This window comes from Capricornis sumatraensis, chromosome 20 (genome assembly GCF_032405125.1).
Source record: "Capricornis sumatraensis isolate serow.1 chromosome 20, serow.2, whole genome shotgun sequence".
Taxonomy (NCBI): Eukaryota; Metazoa; Chordata; class Mammalia; order Artiodactyla; family Bovidae; genus Capricornis; species Capricornis sumatraensis.
Window position 1 is genome coordinate 62,008,318 of NC_091088.1, and position 14,465 is coordinate 62,022,782.

At 54.5% G+C, this 14,465-nt stretch overlaps 1 protein-coding gene across 1 annotated transcript; it reads right to left on the reverse strand.

Moving 5' to 3' along the window:
- Positions 1-1,836: 1,836 nt before the first annotated feature.
- On the reverse strand, positions 1,837-13,892 carry SYT3 (synaptotagmin 3). The gene is made up of 9 exons (XM_068992500.1): positions 13,742-13,892; positions 10,407-10,932; positions 7,819-8,206; positions 7,477-7,695; positions 5,015-5,135; positions 4,542-4,713; positions 4,321-4,453; positions 2,195-2,263; positions 1,837-2,026 (listed from the first exon to the last, which is right to left on the reverse strand). Exons 1-8 carry the CDS (start codon positions 13,890-13,892, stop codon positions 2,198-2,200), a joined length of 1,776 nt encoding a protein of 591 aa, XP_068848601.1. The 3' UTR covers positions 1,837-2,026; positions 2,195-2,197.
- Between the last annotated feature and the right edge of the window lie 573 nt (positions 13,893-14,465).

Genomic DNA, 14,465 nt, shown 5'->3' on the forward strand with positions numbered 1-14,465 from the left:
TGGAGCGATGCATCTACAGAAGCACCAAGGATTTCAGACAGCTACCAGGAGCCGGGTGAGAGGCATGGATGAGGCACGAGGTTCCCTGGCAGAGTCTCAGAAGGAACGGGCCCTGCTGACATCTTGACTTCAGACTTCCGGTCTCTAGAACTCTCAGAGAATACACTTCCGTTGTTCTCAGCTAGTCGGCCTGTGGTAATTTGTTATGGCACCCCACGTCAACAAATACAGGAACTATACTACTGTTTTTCATGACTGAATTTTTTGAAATGGTGTGTACGGGCAAGGGGGTGTGAATTAATGTCAACTAGTCATGGAGTGGACACTGGCTACTTTGAAGGACTGTCCCCTGCCCCCTGCCATGTCACTCTGTTGGGGCTGTCAATTAAGGGAACCCCTGCGTTCTCTAACTAAAAAATGTTATGACTTCAGGAGATGAATTCACCGCTGGGCAAGAAGGGTAGGGTTCCTGAGGGAGTCTGATCCAATCTGGGTGGGATGGGGAGGTGGGGAGTCAGCTATGGCAGGGGTGGGGCTGGGGGGATGGGCAAGAGCAAGCTTGCCAACTGGACAGTTGCTTAGCTGGAGGTGGTCATTTAAGATCTGAGGAGGACCAATCAGACTCGTTTTCCTGCAGGATATGGATGCAGAGAAAGAGAGAAAGGGAATATCCTTATTTTGTTTCCTAATTATTTCCTACCTCACAACCACTCCCCTTTCCATGCTTTCTTGCTGGCAAAGCCCACCCCCCACAACATAGACTAGAAATGACAGATGCTCACTTTCCAGACTGCATTGCAACCCAGTCTGGTCCCCTAGAACCCAGTCTGGCAAATGAGAAAGGAGAACTCTTCTAGGGAGAAAATAAAAATGTCAAAGACATGAGGGAAAGGCCCTTGACCACATTTTCTGCTTTAGATGTCACTGTCTGAGAACAGGATGCGTGGTACCGTTGCAGACAGTTTGTACCCATGTGGGGAAAGCAAACTATTCTCAGAGATGCCAACTTAGTGCCTGACACTGAGCAGCTGAACTAACCCTGGGATTTTGCATCTTTAAAATGTTAGATGAGCAAAAGAAATCTCTACCATTTCAGGTCTCTCTGTTGGGAGTTCTGTTTTCTTCAGCTGAAGGCATAACAGTTTCAGCATTATAAGCCTGCAGTTCCAAATGACCATTTGTTATCATCGCAAAGATCTGCCTGAGAACGAAGTCAATAAAGGACAAAGCAGAAGCTCTCAAACACCTGGGTGCAACCATGCCTGAAGTCCTTCTGTACTCTCAGGCTTCCATGAAGGTCCTGCATTTCTGCTTGTGGCTTACAATAGTCTGGGTTGCATTTTGTGTCCTATGACCACAGTGGTCCTGGCCAATGTGAAACTTAGAAAAGTTCAGAGAAATCAGTTAAGTTTCCAAAGGTCACTCTGCCAGTGAATGAAACATTTGTTTGAATGCAGAGCCAAGATGTTCCAACCCAGCTTCCCAGTCCCAGAAAGGACAGGAGCCCCAGATGGAGTGAGACCCAATGTATGTGTTTATTCTGGAGTTGATAGCAGCAGCAGTGGGGGGAATCAGCCAGACTCAGGGTGTGGCGAACAGAAAGGGTGGACACAGGCGTGTGCGTGTCTAGGGGAACACGGGAGATTGGTCCGTTGACATTCACAGCCAGCACAAGGGTTAGGACACCAAGTCTTGTACAAACAGCAAAGGGACAGACGACAGACAGACAGAGGTTTTGGGGGGATAGGGATCCCCCAGACATGCATGGCCCCTCACCTAGATGGGGAACCCCGGGGAGGGAAGACAGACACAGTGGAAACTGAATGCCCCCCACCCTGAAACAGGGAGCTGGGCCCGCCTGCTTCCCACCACCCCCAAGCCTCCAGGAGTGGAAGGATGGGCAGGCCCAGGGCTGCCTTGCACCACGCGGCTCGGACGTTATGGCTTCGAGGAGATGAATTCACAGTCCGGGCAGGAAGGGATGGGGTCCTCAGGAGGCCTGTCTCATTCCAAGCCTTGGCCAGACCTGCAGGACCGGGCAGCAAGGAAGCATTAGCGATGGCGGACAGCCAGACCAGGACCTGGCTGGTCATGACCGTCAAACACTCCAGGGACCCAGGAATCCCGGTGCTATGTCCCTCCATCCTCAGACCCAGGAATCCAGCCCCTCCCACCCCTGGTCTGGGTTCCTTACCGCTCACTCTGAGTTCTCTTTCTCTGACAATCCTTTACTGCCTTTTGTGAAGCTGGTCAAAGTCTTTTCCTGAAGGAGGAAATCCAGAAGGCTCAGGAGGAGGGGGACAGAGGCAAAACAGTGGCTAGTAATGAACCTGATAAGACATCACACCTGTTTTCATCATTTATAGTTCTCTTTTTTGCCCAGCTCTGAAGTGATGGGGCAAGTGGTACTACAGTCCCATTCTACAGATGGGAAAACAGAGGTACGAAGAAGCCATCACTGGAAATGTGAGAAGAGATGACGAGGCCACTGGGGAGATAGGGAAGACCTTGCACAACCCCTGAGGAGCTGAAACCCAGTCCTGAGAGTGCTGGGGAGCCACAGGAGGGCTGAGCTAGAGAATGGTCAGGGTCAGCCGCAGAACATCATTGGCTGAAAGTCAAGGTCACGGCCAGACTCTGCCAGGGTTCAGCTCCTCTCCACTGAGGAGCACGGCGAGCTTGGCTCACAGGAGCTGCCAGAGAAGTTTGTGAATAAACGAGTGAGTGAATTAGAAGAAGAGTAAGTGATGAAAGGAGGGAGAGCTGCCATCTGTTCAGCTAAGTATAATCAGTCTTTTCAAAACTCACTTCTGAGTTCTGCACTCAGCCCTTTACATCCCTCCCCACTCCAACCCCAGAGAAAACTTCAAAGCAGGGCCACACTAGTCAGTTCCAAGTGAGGATTTGAATCCACGTGTAAAATCAAGGTGCACCCAAACTCAGCAATCCAGATAAATGCTATTGTAACACCATCTTTGTTTTTTAAAAAAATCAAAATTAATGCAAAAATAGTCCATGATGAGCAAAATATAAATTTTAAGTAAAAGCTAGTCCAGTGCCATTTTAAAGAAAACTTGTTTTATTTAAAATTTATTTTATTTATTTAAAAGAGAAATTTATTTAAATTGTCAGTAAAGGCCAGTTCCTGGGCTCAGGAACCAAAGACAAAAGGAGAAATATGTACTCGATTTTTTGGTATTTTTTATCCCCACCCCCCCCCGCCCCCCTCCCCCCACCACCAGGATATTAAACTAGTTGAGAAAATATTGGGAAAAAAAAGAGAGTAAGTGTACTGAAATTCATACTATCTCAAATGTTTTATTTTTACCCTGCAAGAATTTAGTATAATCTTACTTTCTTGGCTTTAGTGACAGTAGAGTCATCAATAGTTTTGAAAGTTACTTCTTTGCTTTTCTTGGATTTAAATGAGAGAACCCATGCTTGAAAATTTCTCTTGACCAATTAAGGATCTTAAGTGATCTTAAACTTTTAATTTAAAAATTGTCAAGCTGGTTCTCCCGTGACCCCCAAGGCCTCTTGGGGTCTTCCCGTCCCCTTCTTTCTCTGCTCCAGGCTCACCACTGACTGACACCCCTCTTCTCAATGATTTGGAGGAACTGGCAGCCTTACCCTCTTCCTTCAAGCTTCTTTACCTAAGCCCATTCCTTCTCAACCTCCATGCCTCTGCTCAAATGTCTCCTCTTCCGAGAAGCCCTCCAGGACTCCCTAATTGAAAGGGCACCCCCCTAACTCCCCTCCAGATTCCCTTTCCCCTCCAGACTCTCAAATGTTTTGGACTGCAACCCCCAGGGAAAAAATAAATTAATACCACAATCCTTGGTTTCCTGCCCTGTGAAAATTTCTGTTCTGTTCTACTTCAATTTTATTTTCTTATTCATTTCAAAAGAAAAATCTTTGATCCCTACCCAGTAAACCACAATCCACCAATTTTCACAGCCTGCTTTAAATAACAAATGAAGAAAGCCCTGCTCTATTTTATCATCGAGTTTTTTTTTTTTTCTTTTTTCGGGGGGACTTCACATTATGGGTAATAAGAGTAGCTGACTATTTACTGAGCCCTTACTAAGAGGCAGCCCTTAGTCCTGCATTAACTCACTGCATCTTCACATCTGTCCTAACAGTAGACACTTCTAACGGTCCCATTTCCCAGCTGGGGAAACTGGGGCACAGAGGGATCAAGGAACTTGCTCTAAGTCACACCGCTAAAGAGGGCAGGGCGGGGATTCGAACCTGTGACTGAGCAGCGCACAAAGACATGAGGGGTTGCGCGAATGAAGGGGTGAGTGGCGCCCTACTCACCTCCACCAGCTGATGCCAGTGCTCCACGGGCTTGCGCGGGTTGGCCAGCATCTCGGCCCAGTGCTCGCGGCCGTGGGGGTCGGCGGCGTCGGGACCCACGCGGCACACGCCGATCACCTCATTGTGCCCGATGCTGGGGGTCACGGGCGGGGGCCGGTGAGCACCCCAGAGGCCGGCAGGCCGGGCCCCACACCCCACTCTCACCCCGTCCCCCGCCTCACCAGTCGTAGTCCACCACCGCGATGCTGAGCCCCACGTTCTCCACGCTCTCGGGGGCCACGTCGAACACCAGCGCCTCGTTGTACGTGGGGTTCAGCGTGTTCTTCTTGATGGAGGTTTTCCGCTTCTTCAGACGCCGCCCCTCGCTGATTAGAGAGGCCTTCACATAGGGGTCTGGGGGCGGGCGTGGTGGGAGGGCGCTGAACCGGGTCTTTGACCCGCGGACCCCATCACGGACCCCAGACCTTTCTCCCAGACCCAAGCATTTGGTTTCCCAACCTTTTCTCCCCTAGCCCCTCAGATCCAGGAGCCCAGACCCCAGACTCTCGTCTCCCAGACTCAGGGGGTCTGGACGCCCCTCCCCTCCTCTCTCAGGAGCCTGTGGAGTCGGGGCCTCCAGCCCCCTCCTGGCTCAGGCCCAGGAGTCTCACCCTCCTCCCCGCCCCTCAGAAGCCGGCGCCTTTCCGGAGCCCACCTGAGAAGCCGGTGAGGTCCATCGCTTTGAGGTTAGAGGCTCTGATGACGGTCACGGTGAGGCGGCCGGCCGTGGGGAGGTAGCAGAGTGAGAAGTTGAGCTCCCCGAGATCTGCCTTTTCCTGCAGTGGGCGAGAGGGCCAGCGGCGCGCTGTCTCAGCCTTCCCCCAGCCTCTCCTGACTTCCCCATCGCCAGCCTCCAGCCCTCCTCCCCGATTTCCAGGACTCAGGTTTCCGATCCACTTAACAATCTGACTCCGGGCCAAAACCCGCTAAACTCCCTGGCCACAGCGGCCCACCACCGTCAAAGCCTATTTGTTCTGCGGGGAAAACTGGAAGAGGCGTGGCTGGGGGGAGAAGGACAGAAAGAGGGAAGCAGAGAGAACACTGTGAGAAATCGGCTGAGACAGAGATGCAAACGCCCAGAGAGAGTCAGAATGACAGATCCACAGAAGCCTAGAGTCAGACCCAGAGCAGAGCGGGGCGGGCGGGCGGTTGGTGTGGGGTCCCTGGTGCAGACAGTAAAGAATCCGCCTGCAATGCAGGAGACTCGGCTTCGATCCCTGGGTCGGGAAGATCCCCTGGAGAAAGGAATGGCAACCCACTCCTGTATTCCTGCCTGGAGAATCCCATGGACAGAGGAGGCTGGTGGGCTACAGTCCATGGGGTTGCAAAGAGTCAGATACGGCTGAAGCGACTAACACATATGGAGACCCAGCGAGTGACAGAGGCCCAGAATGAGAGGGGAGGGGAAAAGGCGGGGAAGGAGGGTGCAGGAGGAGAGAGGAACCGAGGCAGAGACCTACATGGAGAAGGGACAGAGATCCAGAGAGGTGGGACAGAGGCCCAGGAAGGTGAGAAAAGACACAGGGAGAAGTCAGTCTTGGGCAGGAGACAGACAAGAGCCAGCATGAGGTGACAAGGCAGGCAGATCCCCTGCCTGGACACACGCGGAGGGGCCTGGAGTGGTGGCCAGGGCGAGGGGCCCTACGCCCTGGCTGCCCTGGTCTTCAGCCTCATCTCAGCGCCTCGCTCCCAACCCACGCGGCCGGAGCCCAGGTCCCTGGACTCCCCACTGGCTTCCCTGAGGCTGTGCCTCAGCTGTGTCCTCAGCAAGAGTACCCACCCTCCCTGTCGCCTCTCAGTCATCAAGCCTCAGCTTAGCTGTCACCTCTTCCCACAGACTCCCTGCTGCCCTGAGCAAAGACTCCCCCCAGGCGTCCCCATGATGCTGGCCCCTGTGTGACCACCTAGGCCTGGAGTAATCAGGAGGAGAAGAGAAAATGTGAGGTGACGGAGGAGACACAGATGGATGCAGGAGGGGGCCCTTGAGCAGGGTGGCCTTGGGGAACAACAGGGAGCCGGGCCAGGACCCTACAACTAGGCAGGTAGTTCTCAGAGCCTGAGCTTGGGGGACAGAGCAAGCGGGCTGTGGTCCCCCCAGGTGAAGGGGACCTTAGGAAGAGCCATATGCGCCTGGTTCAACCATGTCCTTGTACATAGGGGGAAACGGAGGCTTAGAGATAGGAAGGAGCTTGAGTTGGGCCATCGGGTGGGCAAAACCAGCCCTCTCGAGATATGAGGACGGGGCTCACACCCCTCTCCACTCACACACAGCTTCCCCAGATCAACAGAGAGCTGGAGTGTTGGGAAACCCAAGGACTGGAACTGAGAGGACTGAGGAGTTGGGAGGGTGCGAAGTTCGGGGTGTGGAAGAGGTCAAGACACCCAAACAAAGACCTAGGAGCTGGGCTTGGGGAAGGATTGGATGTACAGGAGAATGAGGCTGCAAGACAGGAGGAAGGGGCCAGTGGGGCTGTTGGGGGCACTGGGGAGATGTCAGGACATCGGGGATTCCAGTGTGAGGCTCTAGCGAATCACACTATCAGGGTTCCAGTGGAGACCATGAAGACACAGAGGATTAGATTAAATTAGAGAACTTGAGGGTCGGGGCTTTGAAACAAAATGTTCAGAGATCAGAGGGGCTGGGGGGGGGGCGTGTCTCAGGAAGACTGGGAATTGAAAAATGAGGAGGTTGTAAGGGGGGAAGGAAGTTTGACAAACAAAAACTGGGAACTCTAGGCTTGGGAAGTTGGAGGATCAGGAATCCGGGCTCAGAGGGCAGAAGTCATGGGGTCACAGCCTGGAGTTTTGATAAAACGGGTGGCATCTGTTATAGTTTTCTTAATGGTTACCATCAGATGTCAAGGTGGGGTCAGAAGTTGGGAAATCTGGAGCCTGGTTCTGATGTTAATATTTAACTAAGTGCAGAAAGGGAGTGGGAGCCCATTATACCATTCTCCATTCCTGCTTGTACGTTTGCAATATTTTGCAGTAAAATTAAGTTAAAAAGACAATTCCAGGACCCAGGAGTTGTGAGGCTGAGAAGTAGTAGCGGGGGCAAGGAGAGGGCAAGCCGAGGGGCCCTGGGCCCCCTGGGGAGGGGGCGCAGGAGCCACTGACCGAGCCTCCCTCCACTATGTCCCTCCACAGCGGGCGGTCGGGGGGCTGCTCGGCCAGCTCCAGGAGGTTGTCCAGCACCACCTGGCCGATGAGGTCGTGCCGGGAGAAGCGGTCAAAGTCATAGACGCTGAAGTGCAGTTTGCGCTGCGCCAACTCAGCCAGCGGCACCGAGAACTGAAACGTCTCGTTGAAGACGGGGTTCAGGGTCTTCCTGTGCACCTGCAGGGGGCGGGCGAGGGAGACCGACACCATGCCCACCGGCCCCTTCCCCCTCGGACCCGGGGGTCCGGAACTCCGCCCCTCCCTCCCTGGGACCCGGATATCCAGCCCTCCACTCCACACCTTGGTCTGAAACTTCTTCTTGCGGTCAGGCAGCAGGTAGATCTTGACATAGGGATCTGAGAAGCCATTGGAGTCCTTGGCCGGGAGGTCCAAGGCCTGCAGGATCCGCACCACCAGCTGGTCGGAGCCGTAGAGATACCGCAGGGCGAAGCTGATGCGGCCACAGGGCGCCCCCGCGCCGGCCTCCCCAGAGCCGGGGCCCCCGCCGCCCCGCCGGCCGCCGGGTCCAGTCCCCTGGTACAGCTCCGGCTTGATCTGTCCGATGAGCTTGGCCTTTTCTTCTCCGCCAGGCAGGGGTAAGGGTAGGGCGGGCGGCCGCTCCTCACTGCCCGGGTCTGGCTGCGGGGTCAGGGTCTGCTGGGTAAGGGGCCGGGGTAGGGCGGGGTACCTGTAGGGGGTGCGGAGGACAGAGGGAGTCAGTGGCTCTGATCTCTGACTGCACCTGAAGACCTGGGGGGCCCTTCCCGGCCTCCTCCTCAAACCCCACAGCCAGGGGCCCACAGACCCCCACCTTTGCCCACTGTGACCTTGGGCAGGGCGCTTGAATTCTCTGAGCCTCAGTTTCCCCATCTGTATGGGGGTAGTGGCCATCCCCTGCTCTAAGATAGCTCCAGCCCAGACCTGGGCTCTCACCAGCCTCTCAAAGCTGCCATCTGACCTCCAGGAGTGACCCTGAATAACTTCTCTGTGGAGCCCTGGGGCTTCACACAGCCCAGACTATCCAACCCCCATCTGCCCTTCTCCAAATTTCCCCGGCCCATCCTCACCCTCTCCCACCTGGCCATCGCTCCCCTTGGCCTGCTCTTTCTCTCTCAACCGTCTTTTCTGTGCTTGTGGAACACTATGGAAGCCCACAGGTCCATCCTTAACCATCTTGGCCATCATCTTCCCTTCTCACCCGTATGCTTTCCCTGGACAAGCTCATCTGTGCCCCAGGTTTCCACGACCACCAGCAGCCTCTGTCTGCTAAGTGTCTCCTGGGCTCCAGCCAGGTTCAGCCTCCCAGCCCCATCAGACACCACATACCTCTTGTGTTCCCCACTGGGCTCACTCCCTTCTCCCAGCCCACGCCCTCTCCCAGCCCTCTACGATCCACCTCGGCCTGCAGGTCAGATACCTGGGGCCATCCTCACCTCCTCTCTCTCCTCAAACCCCTTCCCTCCCATCTCCTGAATTTTCCCACCCCCACGGTCCCTGCTCATCCATCCTTTCCTGCATGGACCATTACGCCCATGGTGAAGTCCACGTGGAAGGGCCCCTAGTGACGACTGGACAGGGCAGCGCCAGATGCACCGAGAGGCAGGCGTGGGGCTGGGAGAAGTGGGGGGGCGGAGCACGGAGCCATGAAAAGGGATGCGGGGTGAGATGCCTCCAGCTACTAATCAGTGCGCCATTCCCTGCTCCCAGAGAGACTTTGAGCAGGTCATTAACACCCTCTGAGCCTCAGTTTCTTCACAGGTATAATGGGGTAATGAGGAACTCAGAACCAGTGTATCCATCAACCTCTGGAGGGCTTCCCCAGAGACTTCAGACTACATTTTCCATAAGCTCCTGACCAGCCCCTACCTGGAGGAGAACCACCTATGAACCTCTGGGGCCCGAGACAATCCTTCTAGAAGGCAGTTCCCCCGAGATGCTCCCCCAGGTCCCTCCTGTTCAACAAGATCCAGATAAGCTCAGGGTCTCCCTCAAACCCTCCTCTCTTCCTAGGTCCTCTGATAGCCCCACCATCCACCTGATCACCAGGCCAGACCCCTGGGTGCTGTCCTTACCTCCTCCGACCCCCTCCTACCCGCAGCCGTCAGCCCCCGGTTCCATCCCCGACTCGCTGCCCCCTGACTCTCTCTAGCTCATCTCCGCCTCCACCGCCCCGTGACCTCAGCACAGCCTTGTCCTCTCCTGCCTGGACTCTCGGCGTCCAGTCTGTCCCTGTGTGGCCCCAGAGAGGTCTTTCTATACCCAGAGCTGACCTCCTCTGCTCAAGCCCTCCGTGGCTCCCCAGCGTCCCAGGACAACATCCCAGACCCTCAATCCGGCATCCAGGAGCCTGTGTGATCTGGTCCCACCTGGGTCCCCTAGGCTGCCTTTCTGCAGCCCTGGCCTGGCTGGCTCAGGACAGGCTGATCTGGGGAACCACTTCCCCTGGACTGAGAGTGACATGAAGGTCTGTGTGCAGTGCTCACCTCTACTTTTTCCCCAACACCCAGCTCAGGTCTTGGTCATATTAGGCCCTCAAAATGCATGCATAGGAGCAGGGTCAGTGGATCAGAGAACTGCAGGTCCCACCAATGATGAATCGCTCTGTGCTGCAGGGACTCGGGGGTCTAATCTCCGTTCTCTCCCACCTTCCTGATCTCCGAGTCCTGTCCCTATCTTCCTCCTTCCTCTGGTTTTCAGAGCTCAGACCTCTAGCCCCCTCCTCCCTCAAACTCAGGAGTCTGGGTCCCCAGCTTCGTCTTTCTCCAGGATCCAGGACTCCATGCCCCAAGTTCTCTCCTTTCCCAGGATTCAGGAGCGCCGCCGATGGGAAGGCGACACGGAAGAGGAAAGGAAGTTCAGTGGGCCCCCAGCCCGGTGGCCTGTCTCACCTGGTGGTGGGTGCCAGGCTTGTGACCTGCTGATGCGACTGGGCACTGGGCAGGCCCCCACCACTGGGGGGCAGCAGGAGCAGCCCCGAGCCTGCCCCGCCCTCCGAGGGCAGCTCGGGAGATGTCTGGCTCGGTTTGACCCCTGCGGCTACTGCAGCAGCTGCGGCCTCTGGGTAGGAGTCCATGTCCAAGTAAGAGGGCTCAGGGGGGTCAGACCCCCCTAGGCTGCCTGGCTCCAGCAGCTCAGCGAAGGGCGGATGGTGGGCCGTGTGGGCATGGTGGTGCGGGCCCCCCAGCAGGGGATGGCCACCCAAGCCGGCCCCCAGGTGGTGCCCGCCGCCGCCTACCAGGCCTGCCAGCCCGACCCCGGGGCCTAGGTCTTTGCGCAAGGGACCACCGCCCACGGTTGAGCCTCCCTTGTCCCGCCAGGGCACCCAGCACAGCTTCCAAGACACGAAGAGGGAGACACCCAGAAGGACAATGCCACAGAACGTCACGATGACCGACAGCAGGCTCACGGAGATGTCTGGAGAGAGTGAGGACAAAGGTCAGGGGTCAGGGTGGGGTCAGAATTTAGCCTCCCGCTGCTCTCCCCGAAAAAGCTAAGCTTCAGTGTTGGCCTCTCACCGTCCTAAACACATTACACATACTACTCAGTATAGACTCCACGGCTACGCGACGTCAGTGTTTCCGTCTACCCATTTTAAAGACGAGGAAACTGCGAGGTTGGGTGACTTGTCTAAGGCTACACAGCTAGTCCATGACAGATCTGGGATTGGAACCAGCAGTCTGTCTTCAAATTTCATCCTTTTTTATTCTCTTGATTGCACTGCCTCTCCTATAAGTGGGTACATCCTCCAATTTAGAACCAAGCTTCCCCCAAATGCTCAGAGGTGATCAAAGAGAGGGGAGACCGCATGGCACAGTTAGGTAGGTCCGGGTTCAAATTCCAGCTCGCTGTGTGGCTTTGGGAACATATCTTCACCTCTCTGAGCTTGACCCACCCCTTTTGTGCAATGGGGAAAACTCTTGTTCTGCCTGTCATAGCAGTTTTAAAGAATGGAGGGAGTGAATGGCTCGCAGAGGAAGCTGGGGAAGATAATGGCAAGCATTTCTTGAGAGGTTTCTGTGCTTTATAGACATTAGCTCCCTTATGCCTCACGGGCACCCTAGGAGCTTGGCAACATGATTATGCCCATTAGTACTTTTCACAAAAGGAAACTGAGACCTAGAGACATGAAGTTACCACAGACACGAAGTCCTGTAGGTGGAGTGGAGGAAGCAGAGTCTGGGTCCAGGGCGCCTGGCTCTGGAGCCCACCACCTTCACCACTGGCCTACCGCAATTCAGTGTTTCCCAATGAATGGCGGTTCAAGCAGGACTGTTTGTTAGGATGATAAATCCTAGTACTGCCACCTGCGTCTGACACCGTCACCCCCACCACTAACACATTCTGAATGCTTGCTGTGCGCTGATATGCCTTTCAGAGAAACCCGGGACAGCCCAGATCTTGAACCGAAGGTTCGTTCAGTAATTGGGGCCAGGAGTGGGGTTTTTCCAGGTCATGTGAGTTTGTTTTGGGGGTTGACTCTTGGGTCTCCATGAAGTGGATCACAGAGGGAAATTCCTGCTCAGTACAGACGGTGGGTTATGGGGCGCACGGGGGAGGAGCAGGTCACCAAAGTATTGGCAGCAAGGACAGCAGGGTGGAAGCGCTGTGTCCTGTCCCTCCAGGGAGCGCTTGGTGACAAGGGGATGCGCTTCAGTCCTGAACTGCCCAGTGGATCTAAGTCAGTGGTCCCTGATGTTCATCCTCGTGACACTCTACCCCTGGGGGTGATTGATCCTATTTTACGGATAAGGCAACTGAGGCTCAGAGAGACAGGAAGTGACCCTGCGGGGCCATACGGCAGGCAGTGGCAGGGCTCTGAGTTTCCCACCCCACCCCAACCCCTTAGGGTGTCCGTTTTGAAATGATCAGCACCTACTTAGAGTTCTTGAGGCCTGTTAGAAACCAGAGCAAGAACTCCCCAGCCTTGTGAACATGGGAAGAACTGAGCAAAAGAGGTTGTTTTGGAAGAGAAGGGGGAGAAATGTTGGATAGATGCCGTCCCCCACTGTTAGCCTGACCCAGACTCTCTCCAAGTCAAAGTCCTAGGAATTACTGAATTTGAGGATGGTCCTGAGACACCCCACCCACAGCTCGCCAAATTGCAGTAGTGTGCTAGACTTCCTGGGGCCACAGTCAGGCTCTTCTGCATACAAACCATGAGACTCCGAGCCAGCTGCTGCAGCTCTCTGGGCCTCATCCCTTATCTCCGGCCCCTGGACATCCTGCACTTAAGATACTGAGCCCCGCCCTGGCGCTCAGCGAGTGTGACTGTCATCCTAACGTCCCAGCTCCTGCTTTGTGAAGGTTTCTCATCTGGATGAAGGCACTCATGATATCCCCTAGCTCTCAGAACCCTACTGCTCTCTAGCTGGGGGACCAACCATTCCATCTGAACCTCAGTTTCCCCCATTGAAAATAAGGAATATAACTGTATTCAGTGTCTTATAATAACATATAATGGAAAGGAATCTGAAAAAGAATATATACGTCAATATCTATCTATATCTGAATCACTTTGCCATACACATGAATCATTGTAAATCAACTGTACTTCAATTAAAAAATTTAAAAATAAGATTAAAAAAAACAGAAGATAGGGATTATATGTACCACAAAGGGTCATCGTGAATAGTTGATGAGATATATGAAGGACCTTGCATACTGCCTGGCACACAGTCGGTGCTCAGTAAGTATATTTCAACATTTATGGAATGCCCACTGTGTGTCCAGCTTGTTTTTAGCAAGTCACATGTGTTATACCATTTGAGTCTCTCAGCTGCTCCATGGAGTAGTCACTTTTATTATTCCCATTTTCCAGATGAGGAAACTGAGGTACAGAAGAACCCATGCATTTAATAAGTGGGGGAGGGGGGATTTGAACCCAGACAAGTCAGACAGACTGATTTAGAGCCTGAGCTTCTAAGCACTATGTGAGACGCACGAAGACGCTTGAAGGGGGTGTGGCAGCAGTGGAGTGGGGGTGGGGAGGGTGGATAGGAGGCTCGCAGGGCAAAACTCAAAAGGCCATGGGTCAAAAGGACCACATAGCTCCTTCTCCTTAGATTAGAGGTTAGGGGGATCAGCAACAGGCAGGATGGAAGCAAGACTCTAAGAGGGACTGGCTCCATAAGGCATAGGAAGCTGAGCAAGGCTGCTCTAAATCTCTAACAGTTCTGCCTATGGTGCAAGCAGGGGGCTGGCCAACATGGCTGGGGGTGCTGACCTGCATCTGGGCCCCGGGGATAGCCTCTGATCCGCAGGTCGTTGAACTCTTGGCACCTGTCACTGGTGTCGGCATCTCGGACCCGCGCACAGAGGTCCGAGACCAGGATGAGTGCCCGACGGCAGAGGTCATCCTCGTAGTCTCCTGACATGGTGGCCAGCAAGTCCTGTGCTTGGGAGGGGCCGGGCAAGGGTACAGATGGGGAATGGGATGGGGGAGAGAGAGGGGGTGGATAAGGGGTGGAAAGAGAACGAAAGAGGATAGGCAAGGGGCAGTGATTGGGAGTGGAATGACAAAGGGACAGAGATTGGGGGATGGAGGGACAAGGGGATGGAGATTGGGGGGGCAATGAACAAGGGAGAAGAGACTGGGAGGAAATGGACAAGGAGGAAGAGACTGGGAAGGCCAGTCAAGGGGCAGAGATTCAGGCTGCACAAATAAAGGGTTGGACAGACAAGGAGACAAAGATTAGGGTTGCACAGACGCAGGGACAGAGCTTAGGGATGGAGAGACAATGGAACGGCCATTTGTCCTTTGTGGATTCAACAGATATTCACTGGGCACCAACTACACGTGAGGCCCTGTGTGGGCTGTTGCAGATCCAGCAGGGAACAAGCCCCACTCGGTCCCTGGCTCCCTGGTGTCACCGTCCAACGAGAGGACATAAGGAACATAGAGGTCAACAAACACTCACATAAACATATCAACATAGAGCCCTCAGACT